The sequence below is a fragment of the Papio anubis genome, chromosome 5, assembly GCF_008728515.1.
Source record: "Papio anubis isolate 15944 chromosome 5, Panubis1.0, whole genome shotgun sequence".
Classification (NCBI taxonomy): domain Eukaryota; kingdom Metazoa; phylum Chordata; class Mammalia; order Primates; family Cercopithecidae; genus Papio; species Papio anubis.
In genome coordinates this window covers 138,983,518-139,002,846 of record NC_044980.1, presented here as the reverse complement: position 1 = coordinate 139,002,846, position 19,329 = coordinate 138,983,518, and the positions used below count along the sequence as shown (strand labels likewise).

At 37.3% G+C, this 19,329-nt stretch overlaps 1 protein-coding gene across 2 annotated transcripts in view; it reads right to left on the bottom strand.

Moving 5' to 3' along the window:
* Positions 1–19,329, bottom strand: part of RBM27 (RNA binding motif protein 27) — an 86,908-nt gene that overhangs the window by 10,287 nt on the left and 57,292 nt on the right. For both annotated transcript variants that reach the window (XM_021939834.2, XM_031666521.1), the window contains 8 exons: positions 19,158–19,311; positions 18,247–18,543; positions 16,410–16,550; positions 11,707–11,826; positions 10,187–10,261; positions 9,884–10,048; positions 8,432–8,536; positions 7,804–7,995 (listed from right to left, as the gene is read on the bottom strand). In XM_021939834.2, the coding sequence (XP_021795526.2) occupies positions 7,804–7,995; positions 8,432–8,536; positions 9,884–10,048; positions 10,187–10,261; positions 11,707–11,826; positions 16,410–16,550; positions 18,247–18,543; positions 19,158–19,311 (1,249 nt within the window). The remainder of the gene's footprint in view (positions 1–7,803; positions 7,996–8,431; positions 8,537–9,883; positions 10,049–10,186; positions 10,262–11,706; positions 11,827–16,409; positions 16,551–18,246; positions 18,544–19,157; positions 19,312–19,329) is intronic.

Below are 19,329 nucleotides of genomic sequence, written 5' to 3'. Positions count from 1 at the left end.
GCACGAGCCACCGCACCCAGCCCTAAAAAGTACTTTTTAAAAAAATCTAGGATTAATCTCTTAACATATCTGTTACTTATTAAAGTACCTAATTGTTCTACACATACACATATATTCTCTCATATACACATCTAAATATGGTTAAAAATGATAAAATATTGGGAAAAAATGGGATGTCCATCAATATAGGGCAGTTCAAATGTAGTACGATACATCTGTGCGATGAAATACCACGCAGTCATTAAAAAGAATGAAGCAACACCACATGCACTAGCATAGAACAATCTAGCATATATGAAGTAAAAAGTACATATGGCAAAAGGGTGTAATATAACATGAAGTAAATATATATGAAGTAAAAAGTACATATGGCAAAAGGGTGTTGTATAACATGCTACCATTTTTATAAAAGAGAGAACAAACGATATACATATATAGAGAGAGTATCTTTAAGCAGATATATGAGAAACTGGTAACAATAATTGTCTACAGGGAGTGAAATTGAGTGACTGGAGGTAGAAGGGAATCTTATTTTTCATTGTATACACTTTTACTCCTTTTTCATTTTGTTTATGTGTGTTGGCCAAGGAAATAATTCAAATAAAAATATATATAAGTGAATATGAGATCAACTATATATACCATAAATTAAAAATTATATGCATATTAGGGTTCTTGGTAGAAGCTGCTCTAAGAGAAATTCATGTAGTCCAGCCATTTTCCCAGATTAGAAATTGACGCCCAATCTATGCTAGTCATCATATATCAATCAACTGACTGGCAGATAAAAAAACAAACTTCAAGTCTATATAAGGGAGAGCAAACAGGTACTCTCATCCAATATCACTACAAGTATAAATTAGTACAACAGTCTGAAGGGTTATTTGGCGAGCTGTACCAAAATTTCAATGCCTGCCTTTGATCCAGTTATCTCCTTCCTAGGAATCTACCTAAAGCAGTGGTTCTCAATTGGAGACATCACTCTAGCAGGTATTTTGGTAGTCACAGTGACTGAGACGCACTTATTGGCAATTAATAGGTGGTAGCCAGGGGTGCCAGAAGTTTTACAATGTGCAGCACTGTCCCACATAATGAAAAATTATCGGCCAGGCATGGTGGCTCACGCCTGTGATCCCAACGCTTAGGGAGGCTGAGGCGGGCGGATCACGAGGTCAGGAGATCGAGATCATCCTGGCTAACACAGTGAAACCCTGTCTCTACTAAATATACAAAAAATTAGCCAGGGGGTGGTGGCGGGCAACTGTAGTCCCAGCTACTCAGGAGGGTGAGGCAGGAGAATGGCATGAACCCGGGAGGCGGAGGTTGCAGTGAGCCGAGATCATGCCACTGCACTCAGCCTGGGTGACAGAGCAAGACTCCATCTCAAAAAAAAAAAAAAGAAAGAAAAATTATCCCAGTAAATATGCCAAATCTAACACGATGTATATAACATTGTTCATAACAGTGAAATAGTAAACAACCTACCTAATTCATCAATAGGGAGTTGTACATAAAGATTATGGCATATTCTTACAATAGAATGCCTTCAAATAAGACAAATATATACCTATATTCATAAACATGAACAATTCTCCATGATACACTACGGATGAAAAAACAAACTCCAAAACAGCATAGGTAGTATGTATACGTATGACAGATACAGGTGCTAGAAAGATGTTCATAAAAATGTAATTGATAAGATTTCAAATTCGTTGTGCCTTCTCCTTTATAATCTGTATTGTTTGAATGTTTTAAAAGCATTATCTTTGTAAAGAAATTTTCAAAATTCAGAGAAAAAAATTAAGGCAGTTTAGAGTTTCAATGTCTTTGTGGGTCATAGAATTACTATTGCCATATTTCACTCCTAGAACTAGCTACGAAAATTATATTTTCACCTGAAGAATCCTGATCACAGTAAAGCGTGCAGAAAAGGTAAACTCCTGATCACTTGTGACAGATAACAACAGTAAATGGTCATGGCTCACAAATCACCTATATTATCTTTTAATTTTTAAGTTGTTTTGTAAAGATAGGGTCTCACTATGATGCCCAGGTTGGTGTTGAACTTCTGGGCTCAAGCAATCCTCCCACCTCAGCCTCCCAAAGTGCTGGGATTACAGGCAGGTGCCACCACGCCAGGCCTACATTACTCTTTTAACAAGGTCTGAGGAACGGCAATCAATGAAGCACTATCTAAAAAACTTTCTCCACATGTTAAATACAAAGAAAAGGCTAATTTTTGTTGTGGAAAGCACAAGAGAAAACTATTTGCCTAACTATAAGGTATCATTTCCATGTACAGTAACATTCTCAAGTATATTTTTCATATACTTGGAAGGTGGGGGAAAATCCCTGTCTAGAGAGGCTGTGGGGAAAAGCTAACTATGTGCGAAGTCTTTAGTAATTACAGCAGAAATACTCAGTTGCCTTATATGAAGTTTCAGGAATGGCAGGAGTGAGAAATTAGAGGTTTTATCCAGTAAGAATATAAAAATTATAACAAATTATATAAATATTGTGGGAGCACAGGTTCTAAACAGTACTTTAGAGATAAACCTCTTTCTTAACACTCAAAGGGACTTCTGGCTAAAGATGGGGAACTGACCATCTGTGGTATGCAATTTCATACCCTTCCCCAGACCCCCACTGAAATGACAGTAGAATAATTTATATTTTTAAGGTATAAATTTGTAAGAAAAAAATAAAACACAACAAGGTAAAAAAAAAATGGAGCGGTGGGAAGCAGAAAGACTAATGGGAAGTCAATATATAATGCTTAAAATTTAAAAATCAAGAAGTAACAGTAAAAACAGGAATTTAAAAAAAGAGAAAAAAACTGCCCAGGTGCAGTGGCTCACGCCTGTAATCCCAACACTTTGGGAGGTCAAGGCAAGAGGAAAAAAGCCTAATAAAAGGCAACATGGTAGGATAGAAGAGAAATATGTAAATCTGAGCAGCTGAATTTCTGAACTGATCAATCCTAAAACCTAACTTTAGACTTCTTCAAAAGAAGGAAAAATTCAAAATTCTTAGTTAAATGAGCCATACTACTTGAAAAATATCAAAGTACAGTCTATATATTCCAAATATTTAGAAAAAATAACTTTTCCTTTTGTATCTAGCCGAACCTCCCTTCAACAGGGATGAAGGAATGTACTTTAGTTTTTGTCCCATCTGTGCCCTTGGCAAGGCTGTTAAAATTTTCAACTTCTGAATTAAACTTCAATTATAAATATTTAACATTAACTTCATTAAGATATTAAAAATCTTAAGATTTCTGTGAAAAAAAAGATATATAAATAAACATTCTTCTATTAAACAGTTCTTTCTGGGCCAGGCACAGTGGCTCATGCCTGTAATCCTCACACTTTGGGAGGCTGAGGCAGTGGATCGCCTGAGGTCAGTAGTTTCAGACCAGGTTGGCCAACATGGTGAAACCCGTCTCTACTAAAAAATACAAAAAAAATTAGCCAGGAGGTATACACGCCTGTAATCCCAACTACTCTAGAGACTGAGGCAGGTGAATCACTTGAACCCAGGAGGCGGAGATTGCAGGGAGTCGAGATCACACCACTGCACTCCAACCTGGGCGACAGAGCAAGACTTCCTCTCAAAAAAAAAAAAAAAACAAACAACTAGAAAGTTCTTTCTGGATTCGCTGATTTTGATCTTTAAAATATATAAAATTAGGCCGGGCGCGGTGGCTCAAGCCTGTAATCCCAGTACTTTGGGAGGCCGAGACAGGCGGATCACGAGGTCAGGAGATCGAGACCATCCTGGCTAACATGGTGAAATCCCGTCTCCACTAAAAAAAATACAAAAAAACTAGCCGGGCGAGGTGGCGGGCGTCTGTAGTCCCAGTTACTCGGGAGGCTGAGGCAGGAGAATGGCGTAAACCCGGGAGGCGGAGCTTGCAGTGAGCTGAGATCCGGCCACTGCACTCCAGCCTGGGCGACAGAGCGAGACTTCGTCTCAAAAAAAAAAAATATATATATATATATATAAAATTATATTTATATATTTCAATTAATTATGTTTAACTTAAATATTTTATATATAAAGTAATATAATAACATACTAGGGTCTGCATACTACAGCCCTCAGGATAAATGTAGCCCAGCACCCTGTTTTTTTTGTTTTTTTTTTTTGAGACGGAGTCTCGCTCTGTCGCCCAGGCTGGAGTGCAGTGGCGCGATCTCGGCTCACTGCAAGCTCCACCTCCCGGGTTCACGCCATTCTCCCGCCTCAGCCTCCGAGTAGCTGGGACTACAGGCGCCCGCCACCACGCCCGGCTAGTTTTTTGTATTTTTAGTAGAGACGGGGTTTCACCATGTTAGCCAGGATGGTCTCGATCTCCTGACCTCGTGATCCACCCGCCTCGGCCTCCCAAAGTGCTGGGATTACAGGCTTGAGCCACCGCGCCCAGCCCCAGCACCCTGTTTTTAATGACCTAGGAGCTAAGAATGGTTTTTACATTTTTGAAAAGGTTATTAAAAGAAAAAAAAAATGTTCATCCACTGAAGTACAAAGAAGAAAAAAAAAGAAAAAGAACTAGAAAGGAAAGAGGAAGAGAGGGAAGAGCAGGTGAAAAAGAGAAGACAATGTATTTACTATCTAGTCCTTCAGAGAAGAAGTGTGCTGATCTCTGATACATATTATTAATATATTTATATATTAATGTATGTTTTTATGCTGTTATATATATAACCTGCAGTATAAATTAAATATTCCATGTATTTTAAATTTGTATATGCTTTAATCTATATATACCTTTCATGTATGTACCTGGGACCAAAAAGATCAAGATCAACCAATATCCTCAAATTTGGTTTTAAAATACACAACATAAAACACTGATGCTTCATCCCAAAAGTGAATGTGAAGTAAAAAGTCTGATTTTAAAAGTAGTTTGCATTGGCCGGGCACAGTGGCTCATACCTGTAATCCCAGCACTTTGGGAGGCCAAGGCGGCCAGCGGGCGGATCACTGGAGGCTAGGAGTTTGAGACCAGCCTGGCCAACATGGCAAAACCCCATCTCTAGTAAAAATATAGAAAAATTAGCTAGGTGTGGTCATGCATGCCTATAGTCTCAGCTACTCAGGAGGCTGAGGCACGAGAATCGCTTGAACCCAGGAGGCAGTGGTTTGCAGTGAGCTAAGATTGTGCCACTACACTCCAGTCTGGGTGACAGATGGAGACTGTCACCAAAAAAAAAAAAAAAAAAGATAACTACCTATTTAAAAAAAAAAAAAGGAGTATGTGTTCCTCAGGAACTATGGAAAATAGAGAAGTGCTAATACTACTACCACTAAAAATACAAAAATTAGCCCAGTGTGATGACTAATACCTGTAATCCCAGCTACTCAGGAGGCTAAGGCAGGAGAATCACTTGAACCCAGGAGGTGGAGGTTGCAATAAGCCAAGATTGTGCCATTGCACTCCAGCCTGGGCAACAAGAGCAAAACTCTGTCTCAAAAAATAAATAAATAAATACGTTTTTAAAGGCAGCAAAACAGTCAAACATTTACACGGTTATCATTTTTCACTATTACATGCACTATAATGAGCATATTTATAGCTGCCATTTGTATACAACCATAACCCACTTATGGTAAGTTCTTAGACTACTGAAGAGCAAACTCTGAAGGACTCCAGAATTCGATTCCGAATAACTTCATTAAAATCCATCCATCATTTTTTCATATAGATACGGCTCACCCATGATCCTTTCATAATCATTAAGAATAGAAGAATATTGAAAATACAGATTTTACCTTGGCCTCTGTGAGATACAAAAGACCTTGAAGAACAGTTTCCTTTTATGTTTGCTAACTCTATTCACAATAATGCCTAAGCATATGTATTTCTGTATTTCAAAGAAAGCATACTATATTGCCCAAGTAGTTATTATTAGGGAAGCGTGCTCCTCGTACTCAAGACCCTATCTGATAGCACGCTATCAAACAAGAAAACAAAAGAGCCATCCAAACCAAAGGAAGTGTTTTGTTCCTAAGTTACCTCATCTGCCTTAGCTTTGCTTGCTCTTTTCCTAAGTGTCAAGACATAACCACATCTGCCAACTGAATGCCACACTGCAGACTTATCAGGTACATGTACATAAAAATTGGTTATTATTAGATGCTTTAGAATGGTTCTACTTTTCAGAAGGAAAGAGATCCATTTGAGCATGACTTCTCGGTTAAATTTTAAACATCTACATATAGTCTCCAGTGACCACAGGAATGAACATGTAGCTGTCTTCCTAGTAAGATTAACTATTTTTTGTAACTGAAACTTTCTGCAATGAGTCAAATTTATAGAAATTCTGCTTCACATAATCCAATATCACCTCACCAGAACTGGTATTCGTTCTACATGACCAATTTATTTGGCAAGGAGATTTTAATTTTATAAACTAAACCTTAATAGACAAAAATCAACATTCGGGCAGCCTTCACAAAAATACCCTGCACTTGTATAGTGCTTCGCCATCCTCTTTACTCCTCAAGAAGTCACTTAGAGCTATCCTCCCACTTTACAAAAATGGCAAATAAGGGTTACACCAGGGAAAGAACTGGGTCAAGAGTGAACCATTCATAACCCAGAGGACATTCAAATGGGGAATGTCCTTTTCGTAACAGCCTATCTTCCCCAAGAATCAGGGTGAAACAAGGTTAATGGGCATCAAACTAATAAGAACACTTGAAGTGAAACCTTGCTCTTTATGATTTCCCTCACTATCTTTAATATTTTTTGTTTTCTTTTTGAGATGGAGTTTCGCTATTGTGGCCCAGGCTGGAGTGCAATGGCACTCTCTCAGCTCACTGCAACCTCTGCCTCCCGAGTTCAAGCAATTCTTCTCCCTCAGCTTCCCAAGTAGCTGGGATTACAGGTGCATACCACCACACACAGCTACTTTTTGTATTTTTAGTAGAGATGGGGTTTCATCATGTTGACCAGGCTGGTCTCAAACTCCTGACTGACCTCAGGTCATCCACCTGCCTCAGCCTCCCAAAGTGCTGGGATTACAGGCATGAGCCACTGTCCTGGGCCATCTTTAACATTTAATAGGGCTAAAAATATTTCCTCTCAAAAGAGTTGTTCGAGGAATAGGGAACCTAGTTATCTTGGTTCCACTATTTATTAATTATATGATTGCTGTTGACATTTTAAGTTGTGGTGTTCACATCTGTTGTACACATAGGATTTCACATGTATACCGTTTTACATGTATTTCACATTTATACAGTCATTTAAAATTAAATGCGATCATGTATGAAAATGTTCTAGCACAAATAATGCTCAATAAAATATTTACTGAATGAATGAGTGCCTGGAAAGAGTATATACTGCATATGTCCAAAACAGTAAAGACATTTGCCTGTAGCAAATCTATTTGCATGTTTGCCTAAAAGTAAGGGGTTGTCACTACATACAGAATATAACTAAATATACCTGTTATCCTAATAAATTCTTTCTTTGAATTTTGCCTCTATCCCAGACTGTTTCACTATTAACTGTAAATACCTGGTAAGCCATGTAATAAACCTAAAACAAGCATTAAGTATAGCTTTGAAACAACTTGTCACTACAAATGCACTTAAGTGGAGTATTACGGAATCAAAAGCAAGAGCTGCTTCTTGACTTTTAAATATATTAAATAGGCATTTGGTAGTATTCATGTTTTTTACAACTGATTTTTCTAATCTACAAAACATTTGACATTTATACACACTGCAGCAAGGAAAATGATGAACACAGTGTTTTTAGAGTTAGCATTTGCTGTTTTAAAAACTTACGGAGAAATGTTGAAGCAAGTCTTCTTTTTCTTCCTCAATGAATCCTCCAACTGTTAGTGCTTTGGGGCGATGGTCCACCACCATGTGATTTAGTGAGCCCCTTCCTCTTCCTCCACGCCCTCGGCCTCTTCCACGACCTTGAGAGGACATGGTCTTTCCTCGACCCACAGGTAAAATACCTAACCGTGCAGCCTGAATAACAACAAAAAGTAGAATGCAGCATATATTGTTAGATTAAACCTTAAAAACAAAGGAAAACTTTTTTTTTCTTTTATTTTTTGAGATGGAGTTTCACTCTCGTTGCCCAGGCTGGAGTGTGATGGCGTGATCTCGGCTCACTGCAACCTCTGCCTCCCGGGTTCAAACGATTCTCCTGCCTCAGCCTCCCGAATGCCAAGTAGCTGGGATTACAGGCATGCGCCACCACACCTGGCTAATTTTGTATTTTTAGTAGAGACAGGGTTTCTCCATGTTGGTCAGGCTTGTCTCAAACTCTTGACCTCACGTGATACACCCACCTCAGCCTCCCAAAGTGCTGGGATTACAGGTGTCAGCCACCATGCCGGCAAAAGGAAAACTTTTTTGAGATGTTAAATGTGGTGGGGCACTAACTCCTTTTAAATCTCACCTCAACCTGTAACTGACTGAGTTTTTTCCGTAATTCTGTGGTGTCTTCTCCTGAGGACAGCCTCTTGTGGAGGTCCAGTTCAGTATCTAATAACTCCTTCTGGGCCTTTGGAAAAATTGAAAATAAAAAGGTATTTTTTAGATAACTTACAAGATCTTCTCCAGAACATTATAGTTACACAATGACACAGAGAATGAGAGGATGCAATAAACATGGGTGTTTTGAAAAAACTAACTTTACAGATATAGTAGTGTCAACATGTAAAAAGTAAATGGGTATCAGTGAAAAATAGTAAGCATTAGACGGCTTAAAAATCAGATCCTAGGAACAGACACCTGAGATGAGGGAGCTCAGAATAACTGTCACATAATAAAGTATCACAAATGAAACACAAAAGAGCAAAATAAATTATATAGTAAAAATGTATTTATAGTACAAAAGTAACAGCTACATAATTACTACCAGATTGGAATCCATAACTACTGCCATTCGCTTTTTTATTAGAGACAAATTATTTATCAGTCTTTAAGAGACATGACTGCCAGTGATATTTTTCACCTCTTTAATTTTTAAAATGTGCATATATATTTTCTATTAATTAGAAAAAAATTCAATAAAAAACATTTTTATTATACTTTTAAGAAGAAATCTTAAACATTTTATGTTTCTATACTGATAGAGAACCATAATTTCAAATTTAATGTAATATTGCATATAACAATTTACATTCTACATATCTGACAAATTTATTACCGGTTCTGAGAGGACTAGAATTGTCTATAATCACACCACAGAACTGTGGTATAATGGAACCACTGTCTAAACCAAGTACAGGCAAGGAAACAGAGAGAAATTAATAAAATTAGACTTAAATAGATCTAGAACTTCTGATTATTCTTTTTAATAACATGCCACATTTTTACTCATATGAATAGGCCAGGCTACTTTTTTAAAAGGATGGTTTTATTACAATACTATTACAGCATTAAAAAAAACACAGCTGAAATGGGAAATACCTCTTTCACTACCATCACTCTAACAGTGTCATCTTCAGCAGGGAACCAAAATATTCAGTTAAAAAACACATCTCTGTTCAAACAGGGTATTATGAACCTCTTCCCAAAAAGGGTACAGAGAATCTGTACAAACACTTAAAAAAAATTGTGGCAGCTGGGTGCAGTGGCTCACACCTGTAATCCCAGCACTCTGGGAGGCCAAAGTGTGAGGACTGCATCTGAGGCAAGCCTGGGCAATATAGTGAGACCTTGTCTCCTTAAAAAAAAAAAAAAAAAAAAAAGTACTATAATCAGGATATATTTAAGTACAATAATTGTTTGCCTATATTCCTATTAGGATATTAGCTACCTAAGGGTTCCATTGTACTTTCAAGGTGCCAGGCACATGGCAGATGTTCAATAACCCTATGTTAAATAAAAAAATGCAAATAGATACCTCTGTTTTTGTCTTCACTTTAGATGGTGTGGAGACTGCAGAAGATGTTTTTAATTCATCTTTTAATTGTGAGATCTTCTCTCCAAGCTCTTTCAAAGTCTTCATTATATTTGCTCTTTCTTCTGGTTTCATGTTTTTGTTTTTTTCTAACTTGGATATTAACATCTACGAAATAAACAGAAAAAGGTAAAACCATGCTTAATAAACTTTAATATAAAGAAGACTTTAAAAATCACGAATAATACTTTTAAAATCAATTCTATACATCAATTCTAGCATGCAAATAATGAGTTCTTGTTTTACCTTTTGGCATTCTATTTGTTTTTCTAACACTTCTTGTCTTTTTTTCCTCATATCTTGTTGTAACTTCATTGCTTCCTATATAAGTGAAAAAGAAATTAATACAGATAAGATAATTTGCCACCATTCTCAACTCATTTTTTCTGGGTCCTCCCTGAGACAGACTGTCCCCCTAATAAAAAAATAGCTGACACCAAAGATGAAACCTTTGAGTATATTTTCTCTAACACTTTCAACATAATAGAGTTTATAACTGTACTTAAAAAATATTTAAAATATTGGACCTAATTAGCTATCTCTATGAGATTTATTGACTTGAATGACCTGAATGTCCTTATGAAGAAAAACAAAAGTTGTTTTCACTTGCCAATGTAATAAGCTAAATCCTTATTTTTGAAGTTTAAAGTTTAAAAATGTGAGGCTAGGCATGGTGGCTCAACCTGTAATCCTAGCACTTTGGGAGGCTGAGGTGGGAGGATTGTTTGAGTCCAGCCTCAGCAACAGAATGAGACCCTGTCTCTACAAAACAATGAACAAAATTAGCCGGGGCACGGTGGCACATGCCTACTCAGCTACTCAGAAGGCTAAGGTGAGAGGATCATTTGAGCCTGGGACATCAAGGCTGCAGTGAGCCATGATCATGCCACTGTACTCAACCTGAGCCACAGAGACCTCGTCGAAAAGAAAAGAAAAGAAAAAGAAAAAAATGACATGCAGCTATAGGTTAGAAATGATAAGAGTAGGCCGGGAACAGTGGCTCACACTTGTAATCCCAGCACTTTGGGAGGCCGAGGCAGGTGGATCACCTGAGGTCGGGAGTTCAAGACTAGCCTGACCAACATGGAGAAAATCCGTCTCTACTAAAAATACAAAATTAGCCGGGGTGTGGTGGTGCATGCCTGTAATCCCAGCTACTCTGGAGGCTGAGGGAGGAGAATCGCTTGAACCTGGGAGGCGGAGGCCGCGGTGAGCTGAGACCATGCCATCGCACTCCAGCCTGGGCAACAAGAGCGAAGCTCTGTCTCAATAATAATAATAATAATAATAATAATAATAATAATAGAGTAAAATCTATGGATTTCACCAGGAAAATTGTGCCTCCCACCCTCCTGTTAAATCTCTAATTATACTGAGATAGTACATATAAATATCTATTTAATTTGGAAAACCCTATGTGAACTTAATAGGATGACAATGAAACTCAGAACTGAATCATATAGATAATAATTACAAAAGTGTTATATTTTATATGAATTATCATCTACCTAGGAATTTTAAAAAAGAAAATAAACCCTAGAATTGGAGGGAATAATAGTGTATTTTTAAAAATTCTGAATGGCAATTGTGAAACATTTTTTTCTGTATGTCCATCCTTTTTTTTTCCAAGTGTATATTAGAGAAGCTATATGAGCATCATGATGTCATGCCCTACCGACATGAACTGATTTAAAAGTGATAATGTAACCACTTAACAATTCAACGCATCTTTTCTTCTGTAAGGCAAGAAGAATCAAGAGTGTTACCTGTTTTTTTTTAAGCACTTCTTGAACATCATGAGATTTAGACCCTGAACAGAGCTTTGAAGGTGTCTTTAAGTTTGAGGAGCTGTAAATCAGTTTTGGATGGCCTGGAGTTGAAAATATCTAAAAGATAAAGAAAAAAAAAAAGCACACACAAATATAATTATATCTAAAGAAAACAAAAGCACACACAAATATAATTATATCTAAAGAAAAAAAAAGCACACACAAATATAATTATATCTTAGAAATGCTTAGAGTAATTTTTTAGAAACGATGCATATATTTCTACTCTTCTTAGGATTTAAATTTTCTTTCTACATTTAAAAACTTCATTATAAAATCTAGTTCTTTATTCATAAATTTGTCACCCAAAAGATAAAAACAGCCTTACTGCCCTCCTGTTAAACACAATTTCACAAAATACCAACATCAGACAAAGCTGCTCTTGTGACCATAACAGATCAAGACAAAATGAAGACCACTCCCTAATCATGACTGAACAGAGACAAAAACATGAATGCTATCCAAACCATAAAATGACTAAACATAACGTTTATGCCAGGAATGACTGCTGCTTCTTTACCATTTACTACTTTAGCCTCATTCCAGGTAAGATTTAGTAAGATATCCTATTACAGAATTTATGCCTGTTTCCTTAAATCCTTCTAAATCATCTAACTTAGCCGAAATCCTAAAATAAGTCCTTTTGGCACACACAGTTGCATTGTGTATACCTGTCACTGAATAATAAGTTGAATTTGTTTGGCTACAGGTGGTATCTGGCTGGAGGGTATCATAAGTTGTTTTTTGTTAGGTGAAGTGCCGAACAAAAACCCTTGTTTCCAATAACTGAAAAATCCTTCTAAGAATTCAGCTACGTTTTTTTTTTTTTTTTAATTTTTCCTTTCTTCCTTTTTTTTTAAAGACAAGGTCTCACTATGCTGCCCAGGCTAGAGTGCGGAGGTGCAATCACGGCTTGTTGCAACCTCAATCTCTTGGGCTTAATCCCACCTCAGCTTCCTGAGTAGCTGGGACTATAGGTGCGAGCCACCACACCTGGCTGGTTTCTTTTCTTTTTTGTAGAGATAGGGTCTCTCTATGTTGCCCAGGCTAGTCTCAAACTCCTGGGCTCAAGTGATCCTCCCACCTCAGCCTCCCCAAGTACTAGGATTAGAGGTGTGAGTCACTGTACCGGTCTTCTTTGAAACTTTTTAATTAATTTTGAATAATATAAGAGAGAGAGAAAATAATAGTAAGAAATCCATGGAAAATTCAATCTCATAAATAATATATCCAAATGTAAGACTTCTCTCAATCACCACAACACTTAATTATCATCAAAACTAAACTAGTTTACACAGGAAAGTCCTGCATGTACCATAAGAACCTTGTATAGCTGATGTTCATGTTATCATTTATTTTATTAAAATGGCAACAACTAAAATTTACTGAGCACTATTTATGTGCTACACATTCCCCTCTTGGGCTTTTTTTTATTAACATAAAATTAACATTAAAGTTTTAATTCCCATAGCAACAGCTAGTAAGAGGCAGGTTAAGTCAGTTAGGGCCATCTGACTTGAAACTCTTTAATCACTTTTTTTTTTTAAATAATGGAATTTTTGAAACACACAAAAGTACCAAGCAGCAACAATAATCAATATATAAAATAATCTTCTTTCATTTATATCCCCAACTAACTATATTCTTATCCCAAATATCATATGATCCGTAATATTTCAATTATATCTCTAAAAGATATGGACTCCTTTCATTTTTCAACATAACCACAATACTATCACAATATATAGTTAAAAGGCAATAACACTTCTTTAATATTAAATATTCACCTCTCCAGTTCCAGCTTGTAATTTTCTAAACAATTTCCTCCCATTTGAAATGGGATCTATTAAAGTCCATGTAAGTATAACTTGTTATATCTCTTTGAAGTCTCCTTTACTTCATAGTTTCCCTCTCCATCTCTTGCTTTTCGTTGCAAATTGTTTGTTGAAGAAACCAGGTCACTCATCCAGTAGTACTACCCCACAGGATTCTATGGTACCCTTGAAGATGTCCCTCTATACCCCAAATTTCTTTTAAATTAGTGGGTAGATCTAGAGGTCTGATCAGATTCGTTTTTCTCTTTGACAGAACTCTAGTATTCTCTGACACTCTCCTTACTTTCTAGTTTGATACCATATTCTAGGCTCATCTGCAATACTGCCAGTCTCAGGTCTGGAGACAGCTATTTCTTCAAGGTTCCCTGGATCCCTTTGAGTGCTAGGGATGCTCAATGACTGGGCTGGTCATTGTTTCTAGACCTTTTCAGTGAATAGAATTGGGAAACGTTTGGGGAATATTTTGTTGCCTTTCTTTCCCTTTAAGATAAAATACAACCTGAGTTTATACTGATAGTTTCTATTCAAATGCAGGACTACTGCATATTTACTTAATCTTATCTATCTTCTATCTCTCTTTTTCAGCCACACTGAAAATCTCAGTTGTCAAGGACATCAGCATAATTCCTCATTTTAATTACCCTACAATGCTCACAGATGGGTTTCAGAATATCAACAATGCCAATGTTGATATGATTTCTTTAAATCGTTTTTTGTCCTCAGGGTATATCACACTAGGAATATATCATCAAATCACTGTTTTAAAGCACTCAATGCAGATATGCTAGTTCATGGGTTTCACTTTCCTTTTCACTTTTTAGGGATTACTTCTATTTCATTTAATTTTACTTTATAATTACATTCAGAATTTATTTACATGGTTCCAAGTCAAATCTACAAAACAAGACATAATCAAAAGTCATCTAGCTTCTTCTATACTTGCCATAACCACAGGATTTAAATAATATGAATTATCTTTTTGGTTTTTTCCTGTTATAAGCAAATACTTCTCTGTGTTCACTGCCTCTACTTTTTCACACCAGCAGTAGTAAACTATGTATTTTTTCTTCCATTTTGCTTTTTTACTGAATATATTCTGATAATCACTCCATAGTACATATAAAAATATTCTTCATTCTTTATATAGTTGTATATTTACTGTATAGATATACTACATTTGCAGTAACCAGTCCCCTACAGATGGGCATTTGGGTTGTTTCCAGTCTTCTGTTATTATAAAGGGTATATCATTACTAGCCTTGCACATATGTCTATCTATATTTTGGCTAGTATACCTTTGACATAGATTCTTAGAGGGAAGATAACTAGTTTAGTAATGCATATACATAATTTTGGCAGATACTGTACTGCCAAATTTCCTTTCATGAGGGTTGTATCATTTAGTTTTTTCAATCAACATCTAAATCTCAGATCCATTTGGAATTTATACTGGTTTATGATATAATAAAAAAAAAGGATCAGATCTTATTTCATCTTTTCCCTACTGGCTATCCAGTTATCCCAATACCATTTATCAACATGTCTATAACTTCCCCACTGATCTGGGACACTTTGTTATTATATAATAAACTCCTATGTGCAATTGAGTCTATTTCTAGATTTTCTATTCTGTTCCACTAGTCTTGTCTATTCATGAGTCAATATCAGGTTGTTTCAGTTACAGAAGCTATATTGTATTTTTTGGGATAGCATGCATTGCTGCTCTTCCTCTGCAGTTTTCTTTGCTTTTTCTGCTTATTTTTCTTTTTATTTAGCTCTCTTTGTAATAATCACCATGCTCAAGAGTTACAGTATAGATATATTACTAAAAATAAACTACTTAAAACATATTTCAAAGTTTGGTTTTTTTACTATGACAGAATACCCTTCACTAAATTCTTAAAAGATGAAATTAAAGAAATTAACTAATAAAGACACGTATCTATTAATAAATATCTAAAATTCGGCTGGGTGCAGTGGCTCACGCCTGTAGTCCCAGCACTTTGGGAGGCCGAGGTGGGTGGATCACCTAAGGTCGGGAGTTCGAGACCAGCCTGACTAACATGGAGAAACTCCGTCTCTACTAAAAATACAAAATCAGCCAGGCATGGTGGCGCACGCCTGTAATCTCAGCTACTCAGGAGGCTGAGGCAGGAGAATTGCTTGAACCCAGGAGGCAGAGATTGTGGTAAGCCGAGATTGTGTCACTGCACTCCAGCCTGGGCAACAACAGCGAAACTGTCTCAAAAAAAAAAAAATTTAAATACATAAATAAATAAATATCTAAAATTCTCAAATTCCTACTTCACTTTGTTTTTGTTTTTGTTTCTTGAGACAGTCTTGCTCTGTCACCCAGGCTGGAGTGCAATGGCGTGATCTTGGCTCAATGCAATCTCCGCCTTCTGGGTTCAAGTGATTCTCGTGCCTCAACCTCCCGGGTAGTTGGGAATACAGGTGCCTGCAACCACGCCCTTCTTATTTTTTTTGTAGTTTTAGTAGAGATGGGGTTTTGCCATTTTGGCCAGGCTGGTCTCGAACTCCTGACCTCCGGTGATCCACTCACCTTGGCTTCCCAAAGTGCTGGGATTACAGGCGTGAGCCACCACGCCCAGCCTCCTACTTAACTTTGAAAAGGAAAAAAATTTCACTAGCAAATTTCTGACTGCAACATGGAAATTAGAGAGGTATACCTGCCACACTTAGGTTAGCTGTCACAACTGTCTTGACTGTCTGGCTGATAACTAATTTATTTTGTTAATTCATTGAATGATTCTAAATATATCTGAAGCTCCCAAAAATGCCTACCTGGCAATCTTCTCCAGCACCACCAGACTGATTCAATAAATGTGATGCATCACTCTGGTTACCACCTGCATGTCCAAGACGATGTTTAACAGGAACTTTGTTAAGAACATATGCACCTGATGTCTGTGGTTTGTTCATCATCTGCATATACAAAATAAACACTTATGTGGCAGAAGTTTAAAAACATGCCTAGGAATGATACAAATTTAAGATGATTACTCTAGGGAAGAAGATAAGAAAATGGGAATGGGAAGGTGCTTCCATTATCCATAAGGCTTTATTTTTTAATGACACTGGTGAATATACAAATGATTGATAGATTATTCATACTTTTTGGAATGTCTAAAACATATCACAACAAAATGCATGCACCTACACACAAAAAAACAATTTTTTTTAATGTTTCCTCTGGTATGCAATGCTCTGAAAGAATTAGAGGGTCTTGGCTGGACACAGTGGCTCATACATATAATCCCAGCACTCTGGAAGGCCAAGGCAGGCGGATCACCTGAGGTCAGGAGTTCAAGACCAGCCTGGCCAACATGGTGAAACCCCGTCTCTACTAAAAATACAAAAATTGGGCAGGCATGGTGGCATGCACCTGTAGTCGCAGCTACTCGAGAGGCTGAGGCGGGAGAATAGTTTGAACCCAGGAGGCAGAGGTTGCAGTGAGCCAAGATTGCGCCACTGCACTCTAGCCTGAATGACGACAAAGCGAGACTGTCTCAAAAAAAAGAAAAGAAAAGAAAAAAATAAGAAGAATTAGGGGGTCTTAACTGACAGTGGCTTAATATGAATAACTGTGAAATGATCACCTCAAAAACATAATGCAATATTGGGCTGTACTAACAGAACCTGTCTAATGATCACCATGAAGGTGATAGTACGAACTCTTTTCTACAGTATTCATCCAACATCTAGGGGAAGCATTCACCTTCGGGCCCTTACATGAAGTGGGATACAAGTGGGATAACTGAAAGAGAACTTAGATGCAAATGAGCAGGATGATAAATGGAGTTGACACCATGTACTATAAGGAATACTTTTTAAAAATCTGAATGCATTTACTCTAAGCATGAGATTTATCTAGGTCAGTATCTGAATGGCTCTGATGTGTGGTATTTTGTTCTTTTGTTTTTTCCTTCCTTCATCTATTCAATCAAATATGTTTTGAGCAATATGTACCAGGTATTGTTTTAGGCACTAGGGATAGAATGGACACAACAGGCAAAATTCCAGTTCTCTTGGAGCTTCTATACCCATTTTTAGAAGGAACGTATAATTTTTTTTACATGAGAAACAGGAGGGCAAATGGGTAGACACAAAAAAGACTGATTCTAATACAAAATAAAGAAATAGCTCTACAGTCAAAGTTGCTCAGTGGCGGATGGTTATTACACTTTAGTGTGCGTAACAATAACTTAAGAGTAGTTGTTAAACATGTATATTTATAGGCCCCATAGCTAGAGACTGACTCTACACAGGTTTGAGAAGGTGAAGCCCAGGAATTTGCACCCAGGTAAGTGATTCTGATGTAAAATAGCACGTCTCAAACTTTAAGGTATGTAAGAATCACCTGGAGAGCTTGTTAAAACACAAATCCTTGGGCCCCACCCATAGGGATTCTGATTCAGTAGGATGGAGTATGGCTCAAGAATCTGCAATATTTCCCCCAAGAATCTGCATTTCTAATAAGATCCCAGGAGACCAGATGCTGCTGGTCTGCGGTTCAAATTATGAGTAGCTCTTATGTAGAAGACCCAAGGACCAGGAACTGAAAAATACTGATCTAGAGGGTGTAACTAAAAGACCTTTAATTCCCAGTGAACCAGATTACCTTCTGGATACCTCCGTGCACTGTTGAAGGAGTGGACTGGGCCACTAGCACCTGCTGCTGATGAAGATGCTGTGGCAGGTGATGATGCTGCTGTGAGAGGTGACTAAGTGTTTGCTGTTGTTGCAGGAGCAGCTGTGCTGAGGACTGTAGTGTTGGTTGCTCATTATTTTCCCTATGCCACAAGACTCGAATGAATCGGTTGTTTAGAACTGCTTCTGTGCTAGAAATGGCTTTCCTGGCCTCCTCATTGGTAAGATATTGGATTAGGGCTGCTTCTGGATCACCCTTAAAAGCAACCTTGAAGAAAATAAAACAATATAAATTCCCAAAACCAAAAAATAGTCAAATAAATTATGACCCATTGCTATGTAATGAATGTTTTCCCCAAAATACATATGTTGAAGCCCTAAACTCCAGTATTACTGTTTTGGAGACAGAGCTTTTAGGATATAATTAAGGTTAAATGAGGTCATAAGGGTGCATCCTAATGAATAGTATCAGTGGCCTTAAAAGAAGAGAAAGAAATCTGCCCCAACCCCCTCTTTTTCTTTCTCTGTCTGCCATGTGAGAATGCAGCGAGAAGCCAACCATCTGCAAGACAGGAAGACAGCACTCCCTAGGAAACGAATCATCCAGCACCTTGATCTTGGACTTCCCAGTCTCCAAAACTGTGAGGCTACCCATTCTCTTTCAGGAAGAGATTGCAGAAAAGAACCAAATGAATTCACAAGAACAAACATGGTTTAACAAGTCCATCATAAAACTGGATATACAGATATATGGTGGCATTTACAGCACTTAGAAGAGATGATCAGAATAACCACTGACTCATTTAAACAAGGTGAGCTAATAGAAATTTTCCCAAGACCCATAAAATGCCTGGCTTCTGTCACTGACATAGCCACATTTACCTGGATATTAACAATAGTTCCAAATTTGCTGAAGTGTTCATTGAGCTTGGTAATGTTGTTCAATTCCTGAGGGATTTTCTTGACTTCTAATTTGGTGTTTGTATACTGATTCTTTCGTAAGAACCCTGGTTTATTTTGATTGTTATTTCCTTGCCTAAAAGGAAGATTAATA